The sequence below is a fragment of the Amblyomma americanum genome, chromosome 6 (genome assembly GCF_052857255.1).
Source record: "Amblyomma americanum isolate KBUSLIRL-KWMA chromosome 6, ASM5285725v1, whole genome shotgun sequence".
NCBI lineage: Eukaryota > Metazoa > Arthropoda > Arachnida > Ixodida > Ixodidae > Amblyomma > Amblyomma americanum.
In genome coordinates this window covers 188993992-189017039 of record NC_135502.1, presented here as the reverse complement: position 1 = coordinate 189017039, position 23048 = coordinate 188993992, and the positions used below count along the sequence as shown (strand labels likewise).

The 23048-nt window shown below is 46.2% G+C and overlaps 1 protein-coding gene across 3 annotated transcripts in view; it reads left to right on the top strand.

The window, feature by feature from the left end:
• The window catches only part of LOC144094220 (uncharacterized), a 91548-nt gene that overhangs the window by 19715 nt on the left and 48785 nt on the right, over window positions 1–23048 (top strand). For 2 of the 3 annotated variants that reach the window (XM_077628154.1, XM_077628152.1), the window contains exons 4-7: window positions 2962–3228; window positions 5909–6045; window positions 14983–15106; window positions 16852–16951. In XM_077628154.1, the coding sequence (XP_077484280.1) occupies window positions 2962–3228; window positions 5909–6045; window positions 14983–15106; window positions 16852–16951 (628 nt within the window). The remainder of the gene's footprint in view (window positions 1–2961; window positions 3229–5908; window positions 6046–14982; window positions 15107–16851; window positions 16952–23048) is intronic. The other variant, XM_077628153.1, reaches the window with a different exon arrangement.

Sequence of the window (23048 nt, the reverse complement as noted above, 5' to 3'; positions counted from 1 at the left end):
GAGTATACGCGTTCGACCTAATGTCCCTCGATGAACAAAAGTAACGACATCTCCTCCCTCCTCCTCCTATGCTGGCGCTCCTCCTCTCGGCTCCTTCCGGGCGCTGACGGTGGTGGCAGCTAGGCAGGGGGAAGCTAGCAGATGCTCCCAACGCTAGCTCTTTGGCGCACAGTAGGCCGTAGGTGCGTTTTCTGCCTTGGACGTGGTCGAAATGAGATCATGGCATAAGGAGGGTAAAAAAATCGTGTACTCAAATAACTGGCCCCAGCAACGTTCTACTGCTTCATTTTTTGCACTGCGATCGCTTTGATTGCGGTGCACGTGGTGGAGGTGGCGCGCGCGACTGAGCTCGCATGCCACCCATCCTTAGAGTGTTGTTTCCAAACGCTCGGGCTTTGGTGCGCAGCAGTGGATCTCGCGCCCGAATGAATTGTTTGTGCCATTTCCTGTCTTCGATTCAGCTGCAATGAGATCATGGCATGGGAGATAAAAAATTAGTTACCCAAGCAACTGCCCCGAACCATGTTGCACTGCTTTATCGGAAATTTTTGCACTGTGATTGCTTTGATTGCGGTGCACAGTATGGAAGTGGCGTGCGTGAGCGAGCACGCTGTACAACGGTGAACATCCTCAATCTTATACAAAATTTAACTCCGCCAAGAGGAAGTGGACTGACATACGACTAGACTTTGCGGCCTAGTCTTTATTTGAATGGATGGTGGTGTAATGCCGCCAATATATTCTCTCAAAGACGCGTTTGCTCATGCAGTTGGCTGTGCGTAGGAGCCTACTAATCTTACTTTTTTTTTTAAGTGCAGGAAATCTTGGCAGTTATATCAGAGTTACTATGCCTTGGACACCTCGCAGGCTCACTTTAAAATGATCCGACTGATGGTAGTCCCTAATTGTTTCTTTGTAAACAGGTGAATACGGTGCCCTGGTTGCGCACTGTAACACGGTTGTGAGCAGAATAATTTTGATGTAGCCTTAATAGTTTGGTTAGAGTCGCAGCAATCAAAAAAGGCTTTTAACCACTGCTTCACGCGCAGCTACAGCTCTGCATGACTCACTAGAATGTTGTTTGTTTAGGTGATTGTCATCTTCGGTCAACATATGCAATATTGGCTTATAAGAGGACATTGTCTTCCCTCGTGTAATTTTCATGCATAGCGCGTAGCAGTCTGGACTGCTGCAGTTAGTAATCGCTTTTGGTTGAAGCAGCGTGAAAAAAATTCACGCGGTGAGAAACCAAAACTCGAATTTATTCAGCCATGTTTGAAGCAAAATGTTCGTTTAGGAAGCTTGACGCGAAAATTGAAAACACAAGAAGGAAATGTATGCAACTGCGTTTAGCGGAGGTCCTCGCTTGCATTCTCATGTATTATCTATGCAGATATGGAGTATTCAAGCAAAAGCTGCTGTTCATGTGCCTAGACACAGTCGCGACCGATTTTGGTATTAACCCTCAAAGACAAATACAGTCAGCAATGTGTGCAACAGGAAACATAGACCTGCACCACGAGCTGCATGAACAGCGTGGCTCAAAGAGCGAGAACTGCCTGTTTAGTCTCGAGTTCGTGAGCGAAGGAGTCCAACTGCAACAAAACAAATACATCCAGCGATGTGCGCAACGTGAATAGCGTCGAACAAACAGCGAGAACCGCCTCTTTAGTATTGAGTTCGTGAGCGAAGGAGTCCAACTGCAACATGTCCAGCGATACGCGCAGCATAAAACCTAGACCTGCACAGCCAGCATCATAAACGGCGGAGCTCAAACAACATGAAGCGCAAGTTTTGAGTCGAGACCGTGAGCGAGTCGGACTACAACGAAGCCAATACGCCATGTAATGCCCGTGACATCAAACCCACACCTGCAGAGCCAGCAGCGTGAATGGCGGGGTTCAGAAAATGAGAAGCACGGCTTTCGTAGTCCACAAGCAAATGAACCCATCTACAACCATGCCAAACAGCATTAAGGCTGCAGTCACTTGCGCTTCACGCCAAATCCTTCGAAAAAAAAAACAAAAAAATTCGACACTGAAGAACGGCCGCTCATGTCGTAAAGATCCTGATCCAGCACATTATCAATATTTTCCTGGCCGGTCTTACAAAGCCAAACCTTTCAGTGATCCGCATTACTTTTTCCGGACAGAGTGACGTAAAACATTTTCTCACTGCCTCTTTTGCCGTTGCACCCGTAAGAGCAACAGAAGCGCGGCGTCGTCGCACGCAGAAACCGTCAAAGCTGGAGGAACGCTTCCCGCTGAAACTCTGTCGCACAAAACGAGAACGAAGCGAGATTTCTCCCCGTGACAATGGCGCCGGTGTCTGCTGCGGAGCAAGAAGCACGCGCTAACGTGTGACCACGGCGCCTCCGCCAATGGGCGGCTCGGTTATCCGGCGGCACACAAGGAGAGGAGGGAAGCCGGAAAGTTCAAAGCTTTTTGTTACTTTTGCTTCATTGAGGGGCTTTAGTTCAACCGATGCTAATAGCATCGCATTTACTTATTCTATGCAACCAACAGGCAAAACAATGCACTGATTATGTGTTTCGGGGTCCTTTTAAGTGAAAGATTGGGTATTAGATTAGGTAGTTTCACGATTTCTATCAGAGAAGACGATTGAACTGTGGATAAATACTTAGGGGCATGTGGTAAATTAAGAGCAAAATTCAGAACTGCACTTCGAAGCACGATTATGACTGCAGAAATTTTTAACTGTTTTGCTGTTAGGCTCAGCTTTTGCATGAATTTATCTTTCAGTGAGCCTCCTATGTTCCTGGCAGCTGGCACTTTGCCTTTTCTTTACTAATTATGTTTTGAACGACCACTTTTGGAAAAATGTTTGCAATTCATGTAGTGTAAAATAAGAATTATTTGTTCTTCTGCACTGTGCAGCAGGGGCAATACTTGGAGTTGCTCCTGGTTTGGAGACTGGATTTGGTTTTTCTGTTCTCTCCAGATGTGCACGGGTTCCTACCAGCACATTTTCTCACACGCGGAGATGGCACAAAGGTCAAGGATGGGTGCAGCAGTGATGCCGCCCTGGCGATGGCCGCCGTGTTGGCCCTTTCAGCCCTGGCTCTCCGCGCTGCCCGCTGCAGCCCCACGAGTGAGGTGGCGCCCCTGCTCCAGCTGGACCATGCTGGCCAGACGCGCATCAAGGAGCTCATAGAGATTGTGGACAGCGGGGAGGACGTGCTTGATGTGCTTCAGGCATACATAGAAGGTGTGCATTGTTCCTGGCATGTTTTCATTCTCTCTGTGGTACAGTCACACAGGATGGATGGATGTTAGGATCATGTCCTTTGAAACGGCGCAGTCGCTGGTACTACGATGCTCAGTATTTTTTTTAGTTATGCAGTAGAACCGAGCTGTTACATTTTTCAAGAGACCGCAGAAAAAAATTGACAGGGCAGTTACCACTGTGTAGCGTGAGATTTAGTGACACCTGTTAAGGCATTTATATTTCACAATATGTTGAGGTGTAAATTCATATCTCCATAGTTTCAGAGCACTCCACACAACATACCCATTCTTCGACTAGCCCTCTCATCCAGTTCACCGCACTAGGGGCGCAGCACCACCGATGGCCCTCTCCTCGGGTGGCATGTTTTGCAGCAGCCGCCGCAGATGGACTCTGCTACATTCCTCTGCTCTAGCCTTACTCTCCCTCTTCCTTCCGCAGTAACCACCCTCCGGATGGTCCCTGTTGTAACCACTCTTTCCTGGTCTCTCTCTCTCCTTACTTTCTTCTTTGCAGGATAACTACGCTCCAGATGGTTCCCTCCAGTTGGGCCGATTAAATCAGATCAGACTGTTTTCTCTCGCAAGAAAAAAAGGGGGGGGGGTGACGGTTAAAAGCTGCCTGATTGCGGCTTGACAAAGCCCACCTGACAAAACCCAGGGACAGGCACTTAACAGCTGTCACTGTAAAATGTACCAGCCGCGAAACAAAGTAGCCAGGAAGCGCATGTGAAAGAAGTGTACAATGTTGCCTGCTGCTTCGTTTTATGCAATATATTTTGGAGCTTGTTTTGGGAAAAGGCTACAGTGAGGGCATCTCCTGGCACTCTGTTGGGGTGTGAAGCAAGAGAACTGGCTGCGAGCGAAATTTGAACCCGTAGTGACATGAACAGATTAGCTTCGCTGGCTGCTGCATTAGACCACTGCGTTGTCACCACATTCTGCCATCTCGCGTGCTAAATGGTGTCTCTTGCACTGTTGTTGTTTGCCTTTTCAGGCACGGCATATACCCACAAGGGGGATTCGGCCTGTGCTTCGGATGTCGTGTTCATCTTCCATCCGTGCGCAAGGCAGTCCAAAAATAGCACGCGGGTACTTGCACATGCAAGCTAAAATCTGAATGCTTGGCCACTTTGCTGACAACATATAAAGGCGCTTGGAAGCTCCACTTCACAAGCATGCAGCAAAATGCACTTAACGGCGGGAGACTTGAACCGACAAATTATCATTGGTGTGCGTTAACTCTTGCTGTTTCATTGTGACATGCATGTTTTCTTCTAGTATCGGCGTCTCTGGAATTTTCAATGCATTGTGGCTGTCGCTATCATATGCATGTGCACGATGCCCTAAGAGCCCCGTGATGGGTTTTCATCTGCCTGGGCAGCTGTCGAGGGAGGGAGGAAGCGTGTGAAGTAGGGGCTTTTGTGCGCGCTTCTGCGCTCTTTTTGCAGCAGTCACTTTAATCCTAATTTTTTGGAGCCTAGAAATTGCGTTTTTACACTGCATGCGACAAGGAATGACAGAAATGTCTCGGAGCCAGCCTGCACAACTGCATCTCGCAGAACACTGCCCACGAGAGTTTCGTTTTGCGCATATAGTCTTTAGAGCTCATGCCGCTGCGGTGATGGAACTACGCTAATGGCTGCAACAAAATTCATGCCACCCATAAACCATGCGAGACGTTGGCATGGGCACAGTGTCCCGGGAGCCACTGAACACGGTGGTGGCGAAGTGCCGATGGAGTCGAACCCCACTTTGACTGATGTGCTGTCGCCTTTCTAAGCACTAAACATAGGTGGTCAGAATCCTAGTGTGGGGTAAACAATATCTGAAGCTGTAGCTTGCAGGAACGCCGCAACAGTTGCAATATAACAGCAGAGTTTGCATTGCATTGATTTCTATAGGAGCTTCGATAGGACTGGCTCACAAAAACAGCAGCCGGGAAAACTCGGCACCTGGGAACGTAACAGCAGGGTTCTACTGTAGTTGCCTACTTTAACCAATCTGCCAAACTTTACGACATTACAGTTAAACCTCGATTTAACGAACTTCAATGTAACAAAATATTCGTTTTCATAACTTCGCGTCCATTGAGCACCATGTATTTTTTGCTTCAATATAATGAAGTAGATTTTTTTCACACTTTCAGTGCAACGAAATTTCATTGCTTGCTGGAAACTGACTTGAGGAAGAATTGTGCCACTGACTAGAGTGATTGAGCGAAATGCACGCATGCTGCCAGCCGCGCCATCTGGGGTAGTACGAGTGAGGCTCGCATGAGCGTCTGCATAGCCTTGGCAGCGTGCCAGGCCAGCCCGCAGCTATGCTCTCTCAGCCGAAATCAGCATGCCGCATTTATAGCGATTCCCAAAGCTTGGTAAAAGGACTGGAATGGTCAGTGCTGTTGGCACACCCATCAGCTATGAAGCCCATAGCTTGCTTCACACCTGACTGCCCACTAGGATGATGCGTGTACATTTGCAAAAAGACACACTCTCGTGCTTATGATGGAGAACACGAGGAACAGGGTGGGCCTGATTTCATTTTTTTGGTTGGTGCTTGGAGGACGCTCTCCTTGCTCTCGCTGAGCATCGTGAGGTTCTACTGTTATCTGGTGCCTGTGCTGTTTGAATTCACTCTGTTCGTAACCCTACCTGGTGCAGCGGGCCTCGATGAAGAGAGCCCCCCCAGTGCACCTCAGCGGGCAAAGCGCCGGAAGAGCACCAGCTTCACACTGTCTCCGAGCACAGGATCTCCGCTGAAGCGGCTGAGCCCGTCGCCACAGCAGCACCCCCGTCCGGTGAGGCCTGTCCCACTGCTTTGACATGCCGGGGAAAAGGAGGGGAGGAAAGCCAAAGGGGTGGCCCATTCATATCGTGCTCATTTCAAGCCTTGCAGGGAATGGTGTTCTCTTGTTTCTGGAATAACCGACAGGTGCTCCTTTTTGTTTCGGGTACTGGTGAACCGTGCAGCAATTTTATTTCAGTCCAGGAAAAAAACTTTGGGGGGATTTCATGGTTGCACCCTTCAACCTTCAGGAAACCGCACTATAACCGGTATTCTGGTTCGCATGCCTGCAGTATTAAGTGGTCTGCCTGCACATTGAGCTTTATGGCAGGAGTACCAGTGGTCAGTAAACCCACCTTATAACATAACTGCTTTTAGCACAGAAACTTTTACAAGAATTCTTCACTGTATTAGAGATAATTTTATCCCTACTCTCACAAAATTTCACTGTTGTGTTGCCGGAAAATTGCTTTATAATATATATTTTTCCTCTGAAAAGTCTGCAAAGTTGAGAAAATGTGGCAGAAGAGTGTTCAACATTCATTGCGTTCCTACTGGCAGGCTACAGGTCGACTTTCTTAAACTTTTTTTTACAAACCACAAATTTTGGTTTTGTATGTTTTGCAATACAGTGTTCGTTGACATATCTGGGGTGAGGTGAAAGTTTCATACAGAAATAAAAAATTCAAAATTTTGAAAAACATTGTCCTAGGACAACAGTCATGAAGAAATCTGCTCTGCAAGATGAGTATCTCATCTGAAAATTGTAACTGAGTAAAGTTCCCATTGTTTGAGCGTTTCCCCACGATGCACAGCCGCTGCAGTTCACGAAGCAATTTTTTTAGAGTACTTTTTGGTCTAATTCAGCAATGAAACTTCAGGTCAGGACCACATTAAAAACAAAGCATACAAGCGGATACAATTTTCAAAGCATCATTTTTTTTTTTAATTTCTGGGGATTTCAGAGCTGCATCTCCCCCTTAAATAGTGCCTTCTTACTCTGTGGTGCTAGCTCGGTAATATCTTGCAGTGCTACGCAGAATCCCAGGCAAAACCCCTAATCCTGGCCTTGTTCACTACTTACAGCAGCCTCATCTGTGAACAGCTTACGGTATACAATTTTTTTCACAAACATTTAGAACTTTCGTTACTCTTTATAAGCCCTAAAGACTGGAGAGATTTGCCTGCAAGCAGCATTTTTGTAAGTCTATTTGCTGTGCTTTATGACTACGCTGTCTGAATAGCAATGAATCCTTTCAAGAACCTGGAAGGCGCGCAGTGGTGGTTCAGTGGCTGTGGCGTTCTGGTACTTAGCGCGAGCCAATGCGTTTGATTCTTAGCCACAGCAGCTATATCTTGATGGAGGTGCAGTCCAAAAGCACCACTGTGCTGGCAATTTTATCACATTTTGCAGAGCTGCAGCTGGTTCAAATGATCCCGTTCAGGCTGGGTTTCCATATTTGTGCACATGACCTGAACACTATCAAATATCTTGTGCACATTGCATAATGTTCATAGAAGTGGATGCAATAAAATGTGCTGATATGTGGAAATCCTTGTGTCACAACACATAGGACGCGCATGCAAAATGAACGTAGGAAATTATTTGTAAAGTGATCACATGTTTTCATTTCTTTCCTACGCAAGCATGATCGTTTTAAGATCAACAATAATGTGCTCGTATCTCTATGTGATGACTTCCTGTGGCAGGAATCAGACAAAATAAGTTGGAGACCTTGAAATCAGTGTTGGGTTGAGATGTGAACTTGCTAGGACCAGACAGAAACGGCATAATTAATAGGCTTGTGCGAGTAGTGCTTTTTTTAATGTGAATTTGAAATGGATGGTAACTTTCTTACAGTAATTTTGAAGGGAGTGCTTCAAGTACTTCTGGCAAGTAAAAAATAGGCAGAACAGCACTATGGGCATTTTCAAAATTGTGCATTTTTCTAGCACACAGGGTCATTACTTGAAAAAAAAAAAGTGCACTGAAGCTTTGTCGCGTTCATTGAACCTATGTTGGCCTTTTGCTAAAATGGACATTCAAAATTGCAGGAGTCAACCTAGGTGCAGAGCTGACCTATCTGTGGGACCTCTGATTGCTAGTTTACAATTGCGATTGGATCGTTGCGAGAGTGTGTAGCTTTTGAAGGTGGTGATTCCATAGACACCCGTGAGGCATGCGTGTCTGGCATGGGGAGTGGGCACCCATATCAATGTGCCTCATGCCGGCTCCCTCTCATGCTCGCACTTTTTCACTTGGTCAGCATATTTCGCGCATAGAAGAGCAGCTACAACAGCTGCACTCAGCTCAGGCAGTCCTTGCATAAGTCAGCGCCTACGTGGCATGGGTAGCATTGGTGCCAACATCTGGAAGATGCTGATCTGGGTGCCAAGCATGTGCCTATTCACGTCTGCTGCCACGTGCACGTGCAAACAAGTTTTCAGAACACACATAAAAAATTGACTGCGGTTCAATCTGGCTGAACGCAGCAGACGAGCGAAAGCAAAGCCGGCAGTATTTATGGACCTCCTTCACCCCGCGACGTCACGAAGATGCGGTGGCGCTGATGTTAGCAGTGACTTTCGCATGGTAGGCAAAACAGGTTCCGCTTGCCCGTGCCTACCGCAGTTACCGGCGGCTGCTTCAAGCCTGTGCACTGCAGAAGCAGCATATATTGACCAGCTGCGTCACTGCTGGATCCGCGTAGTAGCATAAAAAATATTAAGGGGGGACGCGGGTCTTGAAATCGCGAAAAACGGTCAAAAATGGCAATTTTCAAAAATTGCGATATTGAAGTCTTTAATGTCCCAACTATGCCTCTGCAAAATATTATAGTGAATTCCAACTCAAAGTATGAAAAAAACGGCAATTTAGAAACGTCGGTGAGCCGAAATTGAACGCCAAGCGCGAAGGTGTGCCCCATTTTCAAGCTGCCGTAGCTCTGCGCGACGCGAACCGATCGGCGCCATCTTGGTCTCGTTTGAAAGCTGGTTTCCCGCTCTCAATTTTGGCGCCTCTCGGCACGTTGTAGACCCTCGCACATCGGAGCCATCAGCACCCGTTGTCAAGGTGGGAAAGCGTCGTGAGACAGCCGCCGATTGGGTAAAACGGGCGCCTCCTCAAAGCGCAGCCCTCTGATTGGCCGTGACGCATGCTTTGCCTCCCGCGGCCCCGCGACCGCGTTGTTCGGCTCTTTCCCGTCGTCTGCTTTTGCCGGCACGTCCGTCATTTTTTGCGCTCCTCTTTGTTTGCTAGTATTTTTCGTTCTGCCTTTTTCTTTATCGTTCTTGTAGATATTTTGGCTATTGAATCGCTTCTTTTAGCCTTGAGTTTCGTGCTTTTGCATGTATTTGCCTGCCTGGTGTCTTTGTTCCGTGTGTCACGATGGCCCGAGATGCGCGCTTGAAAGCAAGTACGCGAAAAGCAGTCAGCAAAAAGAGACGCGCATGGAATAAGAGCGCTGCATCGTCGAGAACTGCAGCTTCGGTGATGCCCTCGGTGGATGCGGCTGGACTGAGCTCGCCAACAACAGCTTCGCCGGTGGACGCGGCTGAACAAACCCCGTTTACGCCAGCTTTGCCAGTGGATGCGGCTGGACAATGCCGATCGGCGTCAACTTCGATGTTACCGCAAGCCTCTGCAGTGCCGGTGGATATGCTTGGACTAAGCCCGTCGAAAATGTCGACTTTTGATACGCTGCAAGTAGCTTCGAGTTCCGTGTCGTCGGAAGCGGCCGAGCCGGCTGACCTAAGCCTAACGTCGACTTCGGCGTTTCCGCACGCCGCTTCGGTGCCGACGGACGCGGCTGAACCGAGCTCGCGTGCTCAACGCTTCGACACGGTGTTTTTCACGGAGGCGGAGTGCGCGGCGCGTGAAAAATACGCCGACAACATCAAAACTTCATTGGCGAAGAGGTCCGCGACTTCCCGCAAGTTTGAGCTAATGAACGTGAGCACGGCAAGTGAAGACGATCGCGGCACAGAGTATATCATCGTTGACCTCACTGTGCTAAAGAAGCTGTTTGCGTCCACAAGCTGCAGCAAGTGTGGGATGGCCGCTCTCCAACTCACAAAGTGCAGTGAGAGAGAATATGGCCTAGCAGTGAAGTTGCAGCTCACATGCTCAAATTGCGATTTCGCAGAGTGGCACTTCTCATCGCCACGAGTGCCCGGGAAATCCAACATCACGCCCTTTGAGGTCAATTTGCGGGCAATGAAGGGTATACAAAGTATAGGCAAGGGAGCGACTGCCCTAGCGGATTTTTGTGCCACCATGAACCTCTCCCACCGAGGACTTCACCACAAGACTTTCAAGGGTCATATGGACACCATGGTGAAAGCTTGCCAGGCAGTAGCTACTGCTACAGAAGCAGCAAGTGTCAAAGTAGTGAAGGATATGTATCAGAACTTCCTCAACCCGCCAGGAAATGTAGATGTTATATTTGATGGCACATGGAAAACACGTGGTCACAATTCAAATATTGCAGTTGGCTGCATCATAGAGCTGTACACTGGCCTAGTACTGGACCACGTTGTGCTCTCGAGGTACTGTCGTGGGTGCCAAGGGGCACCTGATCCCAGTGATGATGGGTACGGTGACTGGGCTGCGAACGACAAGTGTATGAAAAACATTGACTGCAATGCCGGCCGAATGGAGACTGAAGCAGCTATCATTTTATTCAACAGGTCGCTGGAAAAAAATGGGTTGCGGTACACAACTATAGTTTCGGATGGTGATAGCCGCACCTTTCATGCATTGACCTCGGAAGGTGTGTATGGATATATATCCATTGAAAAGGACTGCTTGAACCATGTCCACAAGCGGATGGGGACGGCTCTTCGCAATTTGGTTGAGAAGAAGAAAGCACAAGGAGAATCTCTTGGCGGAAAGGGCAACCTCACCCAAGGCAAGATAAAGAAAATTACAAGCTACTATGGGTATGCCTTGCGGAGCCACAGCCACGACGTTGCAGGCATGAAAAAGGCGGTGCATGCCACGCTGTTGCACATGACCTCGACAGATGAAGCCCCAGACCACAGTTGCTGTCCTCAAGGAGTTGATTCGTGGTGTGCCTTCAATCGTGCTTTGGCGAACCAAGTGGAGCCGCCACCACACAAAAACCCTCTGCCAGGCCATGTTCGCACTGCTCTTGAGCCAATCTTTGCAAGGCTGGGCGACGAGGCCCTGTTGGAGCGCTGCAAAGATGGCATGACACAGAACGCCATTGAGTGCCTACACTCTGTCATTTGGAGCCAAAGCTCCAAGAACACGCATGACTCTTCGCTGGCTGTGGAAAGAGCTGTTGCAGAAGCAGTTTCTCGCTTCAACCAAGGAATGGCAGCAACCAGCAGAGCTGTTGCAGCACAGCTTGGTTACAGGCCTGGGAGCTGCCTCATTCGCAGGAGCCTTGAAAAAGATAAACAAAGGCTGTGCAGGTCTGATAAGGGTCACACCGAAGCTGAAAAGGTGAAGAAGAGGATGACCAAGAAGCACAAGCCTGACAGCACCCAGGACTACTGCCCAGGACTTCTGTGAATGTGTGGAAGATTTAAAAAAAATAGCAAGTGGTTTTCTAAGCTTTTTTTTGTCAAGTGCCAATGCAATACAGAGGTTTTCACAATCTTTACATGAACAGATTTCTGTAAGTTTGGTGTTGTTGTGTTCAGCGATGACTGGGCTGCATGCTAAAGCATTAAATTTTTCCATATGATCAGTAAACAAAAATGGCAGAGTAAGCAAAACTTTGAATGCAATTTTCTCAGCTTTGCTTTTTCGATCAAATGCCTTTGCCTTACGCAACTTTTCAGAATGTTTGCATCGACTGATTTTATTGAAGTAGGTATCATTTTTTTCAGCAACACCTCAGCTACATCCTAAAGCTTTCCAAATTTCATTAAACCCAATAGACTAGCAATTAGGTCAGATGTAAGCTAATTACTCCCACATTGTTTTTTTTTCCCCTACTTTGTTATTCATTCATGACCTATGTGATGACTTTTTAAAAATTTCTTTAGCTTTAGGATGTGCAATGGGCCCTTAGAAATGACAGCATTACTTTAAAACTAGTTTTTTTAATTAAGAAATTACCATAATGGCCCGTAAGAAAAGACCTATGTTGCAAAAATTATTTTGCCATATCTTCATTTCTAGATGAGATATATAAAATCTGAATACATATTTGGGATCAGTATACGAAGATATATCTTCATGCCAGTTTTCAGGAAGATATGTTAAGAAATAAAAAAAAAGTTTTCAAGACCCTCATGCCTCCTTAAATTAGCCTCGATAGGTTTCTCGCGCATAAATGCCGCATTTGGAAACTGGCTAACAGGCATTGGACCACGGTAGTAAAGCGCGAAGTCTGGGAGTCGATAGGCACTGCCACTCAATGCACTTAATGCATGCAAGTTACTGCGTTCATTCACCTGAACTTCAGGATAGTAGGCTGATAATTGCTCAAGGAAAAAAAAGACATGTAGCTGCACACGTACTTATCACCTTGAGCCGGAGTGCACGGGGCGCCGACAGGTTCACTCGCCCCCAAGGAATGCGTTTTTTTGTTAATAGCACACCATGTTTAAACGGCGCGTTTTGTGACATTTAATAGTTACTTGAAACTGTTTCTTGATATGACGACGTAATTGTTTCATTCAAGTAGAAAGAAGTCTGGTAAGTTGTGTCAATCTTGCGCGGTCGCGTTGGTGTGCTTAGAATAGCGTACCTTAAGTGTGCTAAACGCCATATGCTTTTTCATTGCATCATGCATGTGTCATGTTTCATGAGGTAATACATGATCGCGAAGCTTGTTTGGAAAGAAGCAGCCGCAGGCGTGCTACTAACAGACACGTGGCGAGATTGAGAGGGGACGCGGCATGAAAAGTGTTTTCGTTGTAACTAAACTTGGTGTAAATATGAAATTCCTACGCTAGTTTGTCATTCCTTTTATTTATAGCTATACCTGGCGCAGTTCTGGGTAATTATAATTAACACCGTCGTCAAGTCCCCCCAAGCTAGGTCTCTAATTGAGTAGATAGTTCGCAGTTTTTTTTTTATGCCAGCATGTGCATAAAGCCCTGTTCTGTATGATGACGCCATTAGTTGTTTTTCTATATGATCAGTACTTATGCATGCATAGTTACATGAAAACGTTTCTTACAAAAAATAACTAACACAATACTGCACGTGTAGGGAAAAAAATCGAGAGATTTATTACGCTCCTCAACGTCTCAGGAATAGTTTGCGACAAATGGAATCATTTGATTTTCATGCGAATTACGAAGGTGAGTGATCCAGTCGCAGAAAATGTGAGAGGTCAGAAAACGAGCCTTAAAGTTTATTCCCTCGTTTATGGCATCTTCGCTTTCGCTTTGGTCAAAGAAATGCGGCACTGAAATCAAAGAAATTACCTCACAATTTTTGACGACCACACTTCTAAAAAGCGTAATTTATAAATTTGTACTCAATATTTTGCTATAATTTTTCGTCACGAAACTAGACTTCAGGGCTAGGAAAGGAAATAATTCTAGAAATCAAAAATTTTCACCAAATCGACCAGCTTAACAAGAGGACAAGTCGGCCTGGCTGGTGCGTGGTCATGCGGCTAAAAACAGCGCAAAGCGAGACAGGAGATCGGGGACACGACTCTGTCCCCACTTTTCGCGCAGCGCGACACGTACGTATGTCAGCAGACGATGAGCGCATGTCTGCTCCGGCGAAACAACGCCAGCACTTCCCCTCACTAGTGTCCCGAAGTAAAATCATTCCGGCTAGTGCAGAGTGTCAAAACTTGTTTTATTCAATGCCTAGCGCATAAACGGCAGGAACGCTTTCTACATGTTTACTACTAACCATATATACAATACACAGTGGCAAACTATTTCTCTTTATAGGCCGCACGTGGACAACGCGAGCTCGTGTACTTCGACAAATTACTAAGTTGGAAGCATCGACCATTGCTGTGATTCGCAGAAACTGGAAACGCGCCTACAGGCCTTGAAAACCCGCGCACAACACATATCCGCGACGCCACTCCCCGACCTTTTGCCTACCACGAGCTCGCTAGCGACTGCAGCGCCACCTCGTTTGTTTACAAACATGCAGGAGGTCCATAGCAAGGAATGGTGTGACGCTATTGCTATGCCATCACATGATGTCACATCAGGCAGTGCGAATCTCAGCTCTAAAGGTCAAAGGTCAAGTGACCACTGGTCATTAGCTATGACCATACCATGCAGGCATGTCATGGTTATGCGCAGGAAGGCACATAGTCATACAATTTTATTCTTGGGGGGTGTATGCTTGGTTTGACCTTGGTCGGGCTTCAAGGTCAAACACGCAAATCTAGGCAAAAATCTGAGTTGTACCTCGAGTACTAGAGCTCTCGCTCTAAAAAAAAGGTGGATTGCTTGCATTTCTATGCATCTAGCTAAAAACAGAAGAGAATGTTGCTTAGCAATTCATTGTGCAATCTGCACTATGCACCCTTCAATGCTTGGCTGCGCCTATAGAAGATGCAACTCTTTCTTACTTGTGATGTCCTGAAAACGTCTGTGGGCACATGTACATTACATGTTGCTTTGCATTACATGATTACATGTATGGAGATGAAATGCTAGAGGCCAGTGTACAGTGTGATGTTGGTGCATGTTAACGAACCCCAGGTAGTCAAAATGTTCCAGAGCCCTCCATTACGATGTCCCTCGCAGCCTGAGTCACTTTGGAATGTTAAACGCCGCCGCCACGCTGTCATGTGGTTGGTCACGTGGTGCGGAGCACCTGCCGGCGGCGCGGCACCATGGCTGATCACGTGGTTCGTCACGTGGTTGGTCATGTGACCAAGTTCCACTCGGCCAGCTGTTGTTGTCGTCACTCCAGGTTTAACCAGAGCTTAACCACCGCCAATTTTTTGTTCTGAGGCGTGCATTTGCGCTTCTGTCTCCATCACAGCAGCCTGTGCACTGCCAGATACAAGAGCTCAAGATGCTGCGTGAACACATGTGGGACGAGGAGCAGACAAATGCTGAACTGCGTCAGGAGGCTGCCGAGCTCAAGGAAGCTGTCAAGCACAAGGGTAAGGTGGCCCCTCTTATTTTTGCCCCAGAAAAGTGGCACTATCGTAAAGTCACGAGGCATAAGTTGTCTCATTTCTATCGAGGCAAGTGTATGCAATTACATTTAAATTTAATTCGCTATTGTTCATTTCGTAGGGTGATGCTAAACCTGGGTTTGCTAGGACGGTGATAATGCAGTGGCCTGGCGTAGTCTTGAGCCAGTGGCATTTGGGAAAAACAAATGGATTCGGAATGGCATCAGGGCGCGGTATACCCAAACTGGTGCTTCTTTTATAATCGTTGTCGAGAGTCCAACCAGAACTGGGCTTCTTTTATTCCTTGAGTATCGCTGAGTTGCAGTTCTTCGCTTGACTGAGTAATGGTCGAGTGTAACTCTGCTAAGGGGGCAGATGTAGCCTACTCAAATTTGCTCACTTAACAAGGAAGAATGTAGCAGTTGGTGTAAAGACTACCTCGGATTCGTCTTTTTTTCTTTTTTACTCATGTCTTATGAGAAATGGCATGCTTTCTGTGTAGTCTGAATTATCGGCTAGATTTGTGATTCTTTCAGGGTGAAGCAGTGCGCAGAAAACATGAAGCGCAAGCAGAGGAGAGACGGTTGACACCCAGCTGTTGCAGATTTGTTGCATCACGTTGCGTTATCGCCCGTAAATTTTTTTTTTCTAAGCCTAATGCAAAGATACCGCTGAGGTTTCGGTGCGTGTCAACAATTGCCAGGCAGTCAAGACGGTTAAGTCTCGGTGCAGTATGCTGCGTGGGGTCAGGTGTGGCTTTACCACTTAACATTTCCTTACCTCTTCTCATAGAATTGCTGTCTCTCAAATGAGAAAGCGTGAAATAACACAGCATCGGATGGGCACAATTTTTTCCTCAAGGCGGCAGTATCAATTGTGACATGCTAATTTAATTTTTCTGCTTGGTTGGACCGTGAATTAATCGTTATGCCTATATAAACAATGCCCCAAAGTAAATGTGCACTTGAGAGTGAATGAAAGTGCAGCATATCTGCACCTTGCAGTGTAACTTGTAATTATCACTTTGGGACAGATTTCTCTGCGAAATTATTTTTGATTCTTCATTAACGCCCAAACTGATAAATCTGGAGCAGATTAATGCGCTCCCTTTGGCATGTCGTGCTGTAAGAATTGAAGAACAAATTATTTTTGGTGGCTTACAGTTATTGGTTTCTTTGTGTACGCTGCTTAGTTTTCTTATTGGTTCTGCCGTTCTAGCATGAAAGTCATTTTTAGTAACATCTTTACATGAGAGTGGCAGCATAAGATGGCATTGTTTGAGCCAGTCTTGACATAAAATGCATCTGTGCCACTTGGGGAATTTTACAGAAATACTCTAGGTAACCCTGGAAAACTAGGGGGAACTTGGAAATGTCAACTTGGTTAACAGTGTTTTCAGTCAAAATCTCATTTTAAAACACTATCCAGACCAGTTGGTAGACATAGCTACCTACAATGTACTGTTGAGAGACCGGAAGTACGTTGTACTTTCTGAAAGGGCAGTTGTCAAAAAAAGTAAAATTACAGTTTGACTTGAAACTCTCGAATGAAATGGTTTGCCTTTTGACCTTATAGTGAAATGGCATGCTTTGAACTGCGTAGTTCTTCCACTTTTGTTTGCCTTTATTTTTTTCCTCCCACTCCCCTTTTAACTGCATGGTGCTTGAGGGCATGGAAAATAAAATTAAATAAATTCAATCCTTGCTCTATGCTTTCGTTTCCATGTGTAGACAAGCAGATCAAGAGCATGAACGAGCGGATCCAGGGCCTCCGGGCAGAGAACTCTGAGCAGAACCAGACCATCGCCGCTCTGCAGGACAACCTGGCACAGTGCGCACTTTTTTTCTTGGCTTCAGGCTTGTTAGGCACTCCTTTTGTGCATTGAATTATTTTTATTTTATTTTTTCTTTCGTTGATGTGTTTTCATTTTCCAGTTCATTCTTAGCAGGTGTGTGCGAACATTGAAATTTCCGAATACGAAGCGAAAAATTGCTTCGAGTTTCTAATAATCTGTTCAGTATGAAAAAATATTTCGCGAAAGATAAACAGGCAAATGTCGTGGCCTTTGCAACTGCAATAAATAAAACTAGACTGACTCAGCACCATACAAAAGAAACATGAGCACAGAAATGTATACTCTTTGATTAGCGGTAACAGTGTGCAACCTGTAATATGGTCATGCAAAATGAGTAACATCATAAATTGGCACATTACTGGCAACTAAAAATACTATGGTTGCTAGTGAAACCTCATTCTGCGTGGTGGACAGCCGCGGGCTTCTAGTGAAGCTTAGAAGTACACGGCCAGGCTGTTTTTTTGGTCAAGACAGGAGCCTTCTGGTCATCACCATGCCTGCTGTTACGCACACTTAACCCTTTCACTGCCCAGTTTTTTTCTGACTGCATCTCACTCCCGGCTGTGTTTTATTTTTTTGCATGTTCCTGATGCTTGAACGCATGCTGCTGAGGCTTGGCTTCCTTCCTCCTGCAGGAACTCCCCTCGTTGGGTCTCCTTGCCCGAATTCTTAGGCTGTAGGGGCTCTTCTTCCATGTCTTCGCTCGACAAGCCATTTAGCTGAGCTGCTTCATCGTTGTCACTTTCATCTGAGTCAGAATTCATCATCAGTTCCAGAAATTCTTCGTCCATAAAAGCGCACATGCACATCGCACGATGACTCGCCATCGCCAGCGAACAAGGGAGCAACACTGTAGAAGTGATGTGGAAGCATGCGCTCCATCTGTTATCTAAAATTTACCCTACATGTTCTGTGTGTCCATGGGGCCTCTCCTTAGATGGCACGACGTGTTCGCATTATTCGTTTTTACATGAGTAGTATTGGGAGTGGCAGGGAGTGAGTTAAAAGGGCAACACGAGTATACTCTGAAGTTAGAGAGGGTGTGCATGCGTGATTTCCCGAGTTATCTCGGGAGGGTCTTTGAAAGGGTTAACACTTTCCTGCCCATGGGAAAAGTAGTGGTTTTTGGGTGGTACAGGAAATATTTTTGTTCCTCCTACGGAACATGCTTGATACTCGAGGAAATAGTATCATTGTTGAGAAGAGGAAATTGTCTTTTCAATGGTATTAGTCTCAATGAACATGTTTATTGGAGAATATATTAAAAAAAAATTGTACAAAAATTTCAAACACTGGACAAAATATACAAAAACATCAATATTTCTTTATACACACAAAATATAAAAAATTTTCAGTATATACATTTTGTTGAGGAGACATTTGTACAATGTTTCACAAAATTGCGGCTTTCTATGTCCAGGACTTATTGAGGGGGAAAAAAAAACGTTAGGCATGGTGCATGTCATTCCAACGGGCAAAACAGTTTCTCGACGTAGTGAAACGCAAATTGGTAGCATGGGTCTCACAGAAGACATTTGTTTTCTGTCTTCGTAGCACAGCTTACAGTTCCTATAACACTCCATTTTTTTTTGGCTTGTGCTGAAGACCTTGGGGTGCACCACCTGGTGGAACAACCAGACGAACAGCGGGGTCTACAGAATGTCGCTCAAGTCCCAGCAGCTGCTCAATCAGTTCTAGTCTGAAGGCGAACTGGTCGAAGCGCGAGATTCTTGACAGTTCTGCCACCTATGGATGCTGTCGGCGGTGCTCATCAAACAGTATAAAACTGTTGACTACAGTGATGTCTATACAATGGAAGAACAGGGTCTTCCACCAGCGCACGCACTTCATGAGGACGTTGTAGGAACCGATAAGCTGGTCTGATTTGTCGACTCCCAGCATGTCCACATTGTAGTTGTCTATGAATTGCGGCTTTCTGATTGAGACTTCAGTCCATTTGTTCTCAACTTTTTTTCCTTGTTTTGCACGAACATAGTCGTTTGCTGTGTGGGCTGTTGACATCATGTGGACAACCCGCTTATCCTTCCATTGCAGATACACGTCCTTGTTCCGCAACCATCGAACATCTCCTCTTCCTGCTTTTTTTTTCCCCATTTTGTGTCCTTTAGTTCGCTGGGAAAACCGTGGCGATCTTTTCGGGTCGTTCCGCAAGCTAGTGTCTTGAATTCCAGTAGATGGATGAACAAAGATTGTGATGTGTAAAAGTTGTCCAAAAAAATTAAGTATACCTGATCAAGGTAGTTCTCACACAGCTGCGTCACATCAAATGCCAAACCACGTGCACTAGGCGCTTCTCGCTTTCCGGTATATACATTGAATTGAACCGTGTAGCCAGTTTTTGAATCAGCCAGAACCCCCAATTTATACCTCATTTTATTACCCTCACCCTCATATACTGCGAATTCCAGAATGACGTTTCGACTTCACCATCCTCTCGTCAACGGACAGGTACCGATGCGGTTGAAAAAACTGTGGAGACGAAACGTTCATGTGTTTTATCAGAGAAGATACGCGGTGAAGCTTCCCGTGGGTTGCGGCAGTGGTCTTCTCTGGGTCCGTCACGCTCAAGAATGCCAGTAACGCCTTGAATCGCCTTCTGGGCATCACTTTCGGTGGTACAAAGCCTGCGAACAACCTCCCCCTGTTCCAGTATGAGTGCAGAGCAGACGCGGGACTTGCACGATACCTATGTAGATTAGCAGTCCGATGAACTTGTGCATGTCATCCGGAGTTACTTCTCTCCAGGATCCATCTCTCTTGCCGTAAGTTGGTTTTTCAAGAATATGCATCCAGGCATATTTATTTGTATTGTCGCATATTTCTCGGATGATTTCACCAGTGAAAAAAAAAAAAAAGTAATCAACAGCTCTGGAGAACCTCCTACCGCCACTCTGGAGCGCGATGCCGAGGTTGAGGCTTGGTCGTCGTGCAGGAGAAAACACGACGCTCTGCGCAGCCGCCGGCAAATGGTCCCTCCCAAAAGACGTTGCCACCCTGCAGATAAGAAATCTGACCTTCAGCACACGGAGGATATCTACATTTTACAGGCATATTTTTAGCGCAAAGGACGGGACGAGAACAGACAAGACGAGCACGGGCGCTACTGACAACTGCTTTATTGAAGAAAGATTGAGGCATATAAATACATATCTGGCCTGCGCCAGCGCTACCTAACAAGGAACTTGGAATCACAGCAGATGACGCGATAGGAAATTGATCTCAGCATTATACAAAACGACAGACGTGTCACTAACGCAGTTCTGACCCCCTTTCCTGATGAAAGCTTCCAAAGTTTCACGGGCAGTTTTTTGACAACTTCTGCCAAGGATTGAAGCACTCCGGAACCGTGGCTCACACTTGGTGCAAGCAATGCAGTGGGCAACTAAATTCGTGCGTTCCTTATTGTAGATATCTTTAGCATGCTCCCGGAGTCGATCGTTTACGCAGCGCCCTGTCTGGCCGATGTACACCTTGCCACATGACAGGGGAATCCTGTACACGACGTTCATAGCGCACTGCACAAACCGTTTATCGTGGTTCTTATGACAGCCCCTTTTTTTGTCTTCGCAAGTAATGCGGCGGCTCAGCTGAGCAAGTTTCTTAGGGGCTGAAAAAACCATAGGCACGTCAAACCTATTAGCCACCTTTTTCAGGTTGTGGGATACCTTGTGCAGGTACGGTACCACTTCCGGCTTTTGCTGACCATCCATAGTCTTTGCTGCAGATGTGCGCTTACCAGGATTCATTTTCTTGAGGAGCGTTTCCGCGACTGCCATCACGACCGACCCAGGGAAGCCGGCTGAAAACAGCCTACCCAATTGATGCTCAAAACTAGCCTGCATCTCATGGACACACGACTTCCTTAGCGCCAAATCCAAGCAGAGAGTTGCTATGCCTCTCTTTACTTTTTTCGAATGAGAGGAGTCGTACGGCAAGAGCTCTTTTTGTGCTCGGGGAGAATACGCCCAGCAGACGTGCTTTTCCCTGAACATAAGCCTCAAGTCTAAAAACTGAAGAATCCCTTCGACTGGAAGTTCGTAGGTAAAACTGAGCCCTCTGCCATGTAGTTTAAAATCATCAAGAACACACTGTAGTGTTCGCTCATTAGAAATGGGGCAGAGGTTGTTTAAAACAATTAAAAAGTCGTCCATAAAATGAAAAACTTTAAAGACTTTGTCATTGTTAAAATGATTAAAATGATCGTGTAAAGAGCGATCAATATATGATAATCTGGAGAGGCTCGCAAGGGATATTGCAGTTAGTGAAAGTTCCGCGTTGCAGGTGTTCTTTAGTGTTAAAACCCATAAACCGGATTCCCCTTTCCGCGCTATTGTGAACGAAGGTGGTACATGGCAGCATTGTGTCAGTAAGTTTCTTTTGAAGGTGTTGAATGGCCTTGTGATAAATGACCCCTTCCTCGTGAAGAACTCTACCGATATAGTTCGATTTTTTGAAGAGAATAGTGACGTGAAGTATGCCTTCTCTATCGATGTAGAAGAGCTCTTTTATGCTGTGCCTCACCCTGAATTGTTTGCTGCCGTCAAAGATTGCATTGATGAAAATGGTGCTGTGGCTTTCCAGAATGCTGCAGGTTTGACGGTAGACAACTTTTTAGGCCTTTTAGAATTTTATCTTCGTTCCACTTTTATCAAATTTGACGACCAGTTTTATCTACAAAAGAAGGGCATTTGCATTGGTTCATGCGTCGCCCCTGGCTTGTGCAACATTTTTTTATCATATATTGATCGCTCTTTACACGATCATTTTAATCATTTTAACAATGACAAAGTCCTTAAAGTTTTTCGTTTTATGGACGACTTTTTAATTGTTTTAAACAACCTCTGCCCCATTTCTAATGAGCGAACACTACAGTGTGTTCTTGATGATTTTAAACTACATGGCAGAGGGCTCAGTTTTACCTACGAACTTCCAGTCGAAGGGATTCTTCAGTTTTTAGACTTGAGGCTTATGTTCAGGGAAAAGCACGTCTGCTGGGCGTATTCTCCCCGAGCACAAAAAGAGCTCTTGCCGTACGACTCCTCTCATTCGAAAATAGTAAAGAGAGGCATAGCAACTCTCTGCTTGGATTTGGCGCTAAGGAAGTCGTGTGTCCATGAGATGCAGGCTAGTTTTGAGCATCAATTGGGTAGGCTGTTTTCAGCCGGCTTCCCTGGGTCGGTCGTGATGGCAGTCGCGGAAACGCTCCTCAAGAAAATGAATCCTGGTAAGCGCACATCTGCAGCAAAGACTATGGATGGTCAGCAAAAGCCGGAAGTGGTACCGTACCTGCACAAGGTATCCCACAACCTGAAAAAGGTGGCTAATAGGTTTGACGTGCCTATGGTTTTTTCAGCCCCTAAGAAACTTGCTCAGCTGAGCCGCCGCATTACTTGCGAAGACAAAAAAAGGGGCTGTCATAAGAACCACGATAAACGGTTTGTGCAGTGCGCTATGAACGTCGTGTACAGGATTCCCCTGTCATGTGGCAAGGTGTACATCGGCCAGACAGGGCGCTGCGTAAACGATCGACTCCGGGAGCATGCTAAAGATATCTACAATAAGGAACGCACGAATTTAGTTGCCCACTGCATTGCTTGCACCAAGTGTGAGCCACGGTTCCGGAGTGCTTCAATCCTTGGCAGAAGTTGTCAAAAAAGCTGCCCGTGAAACTTTGGAAGCTTTCTTTATCAGGAAAGGGGGTCAGAACTGCGTTAGTGACACGTCTGTCGTTTTGTATAATGCTGAGATCAATTTCCTATCGCGTCATCTGCTGTGATTCCAAGTTCCTTGTTAGGTAGCGCTGGCGCAGGCCAGATATGTATTTATATGCCTCGATCTTTCTTCAATAAAGCAGTTGTCAGTAGCGCCCGTGCTCGTCTTGTCTGTTCTCGTCCCGTCCTTTGCGCTAAAAATATGCCTGTAAAATCCGAACACCAACTAGCCCAACAACTCACCCTGTTGGAGGATATCTACAGGTCAGCATGCAAGCGCAGCGAAACGATTCGGAGAAATCGAAAGTTACCAATGGATGCCTGTGGACGTTCCGGGCTG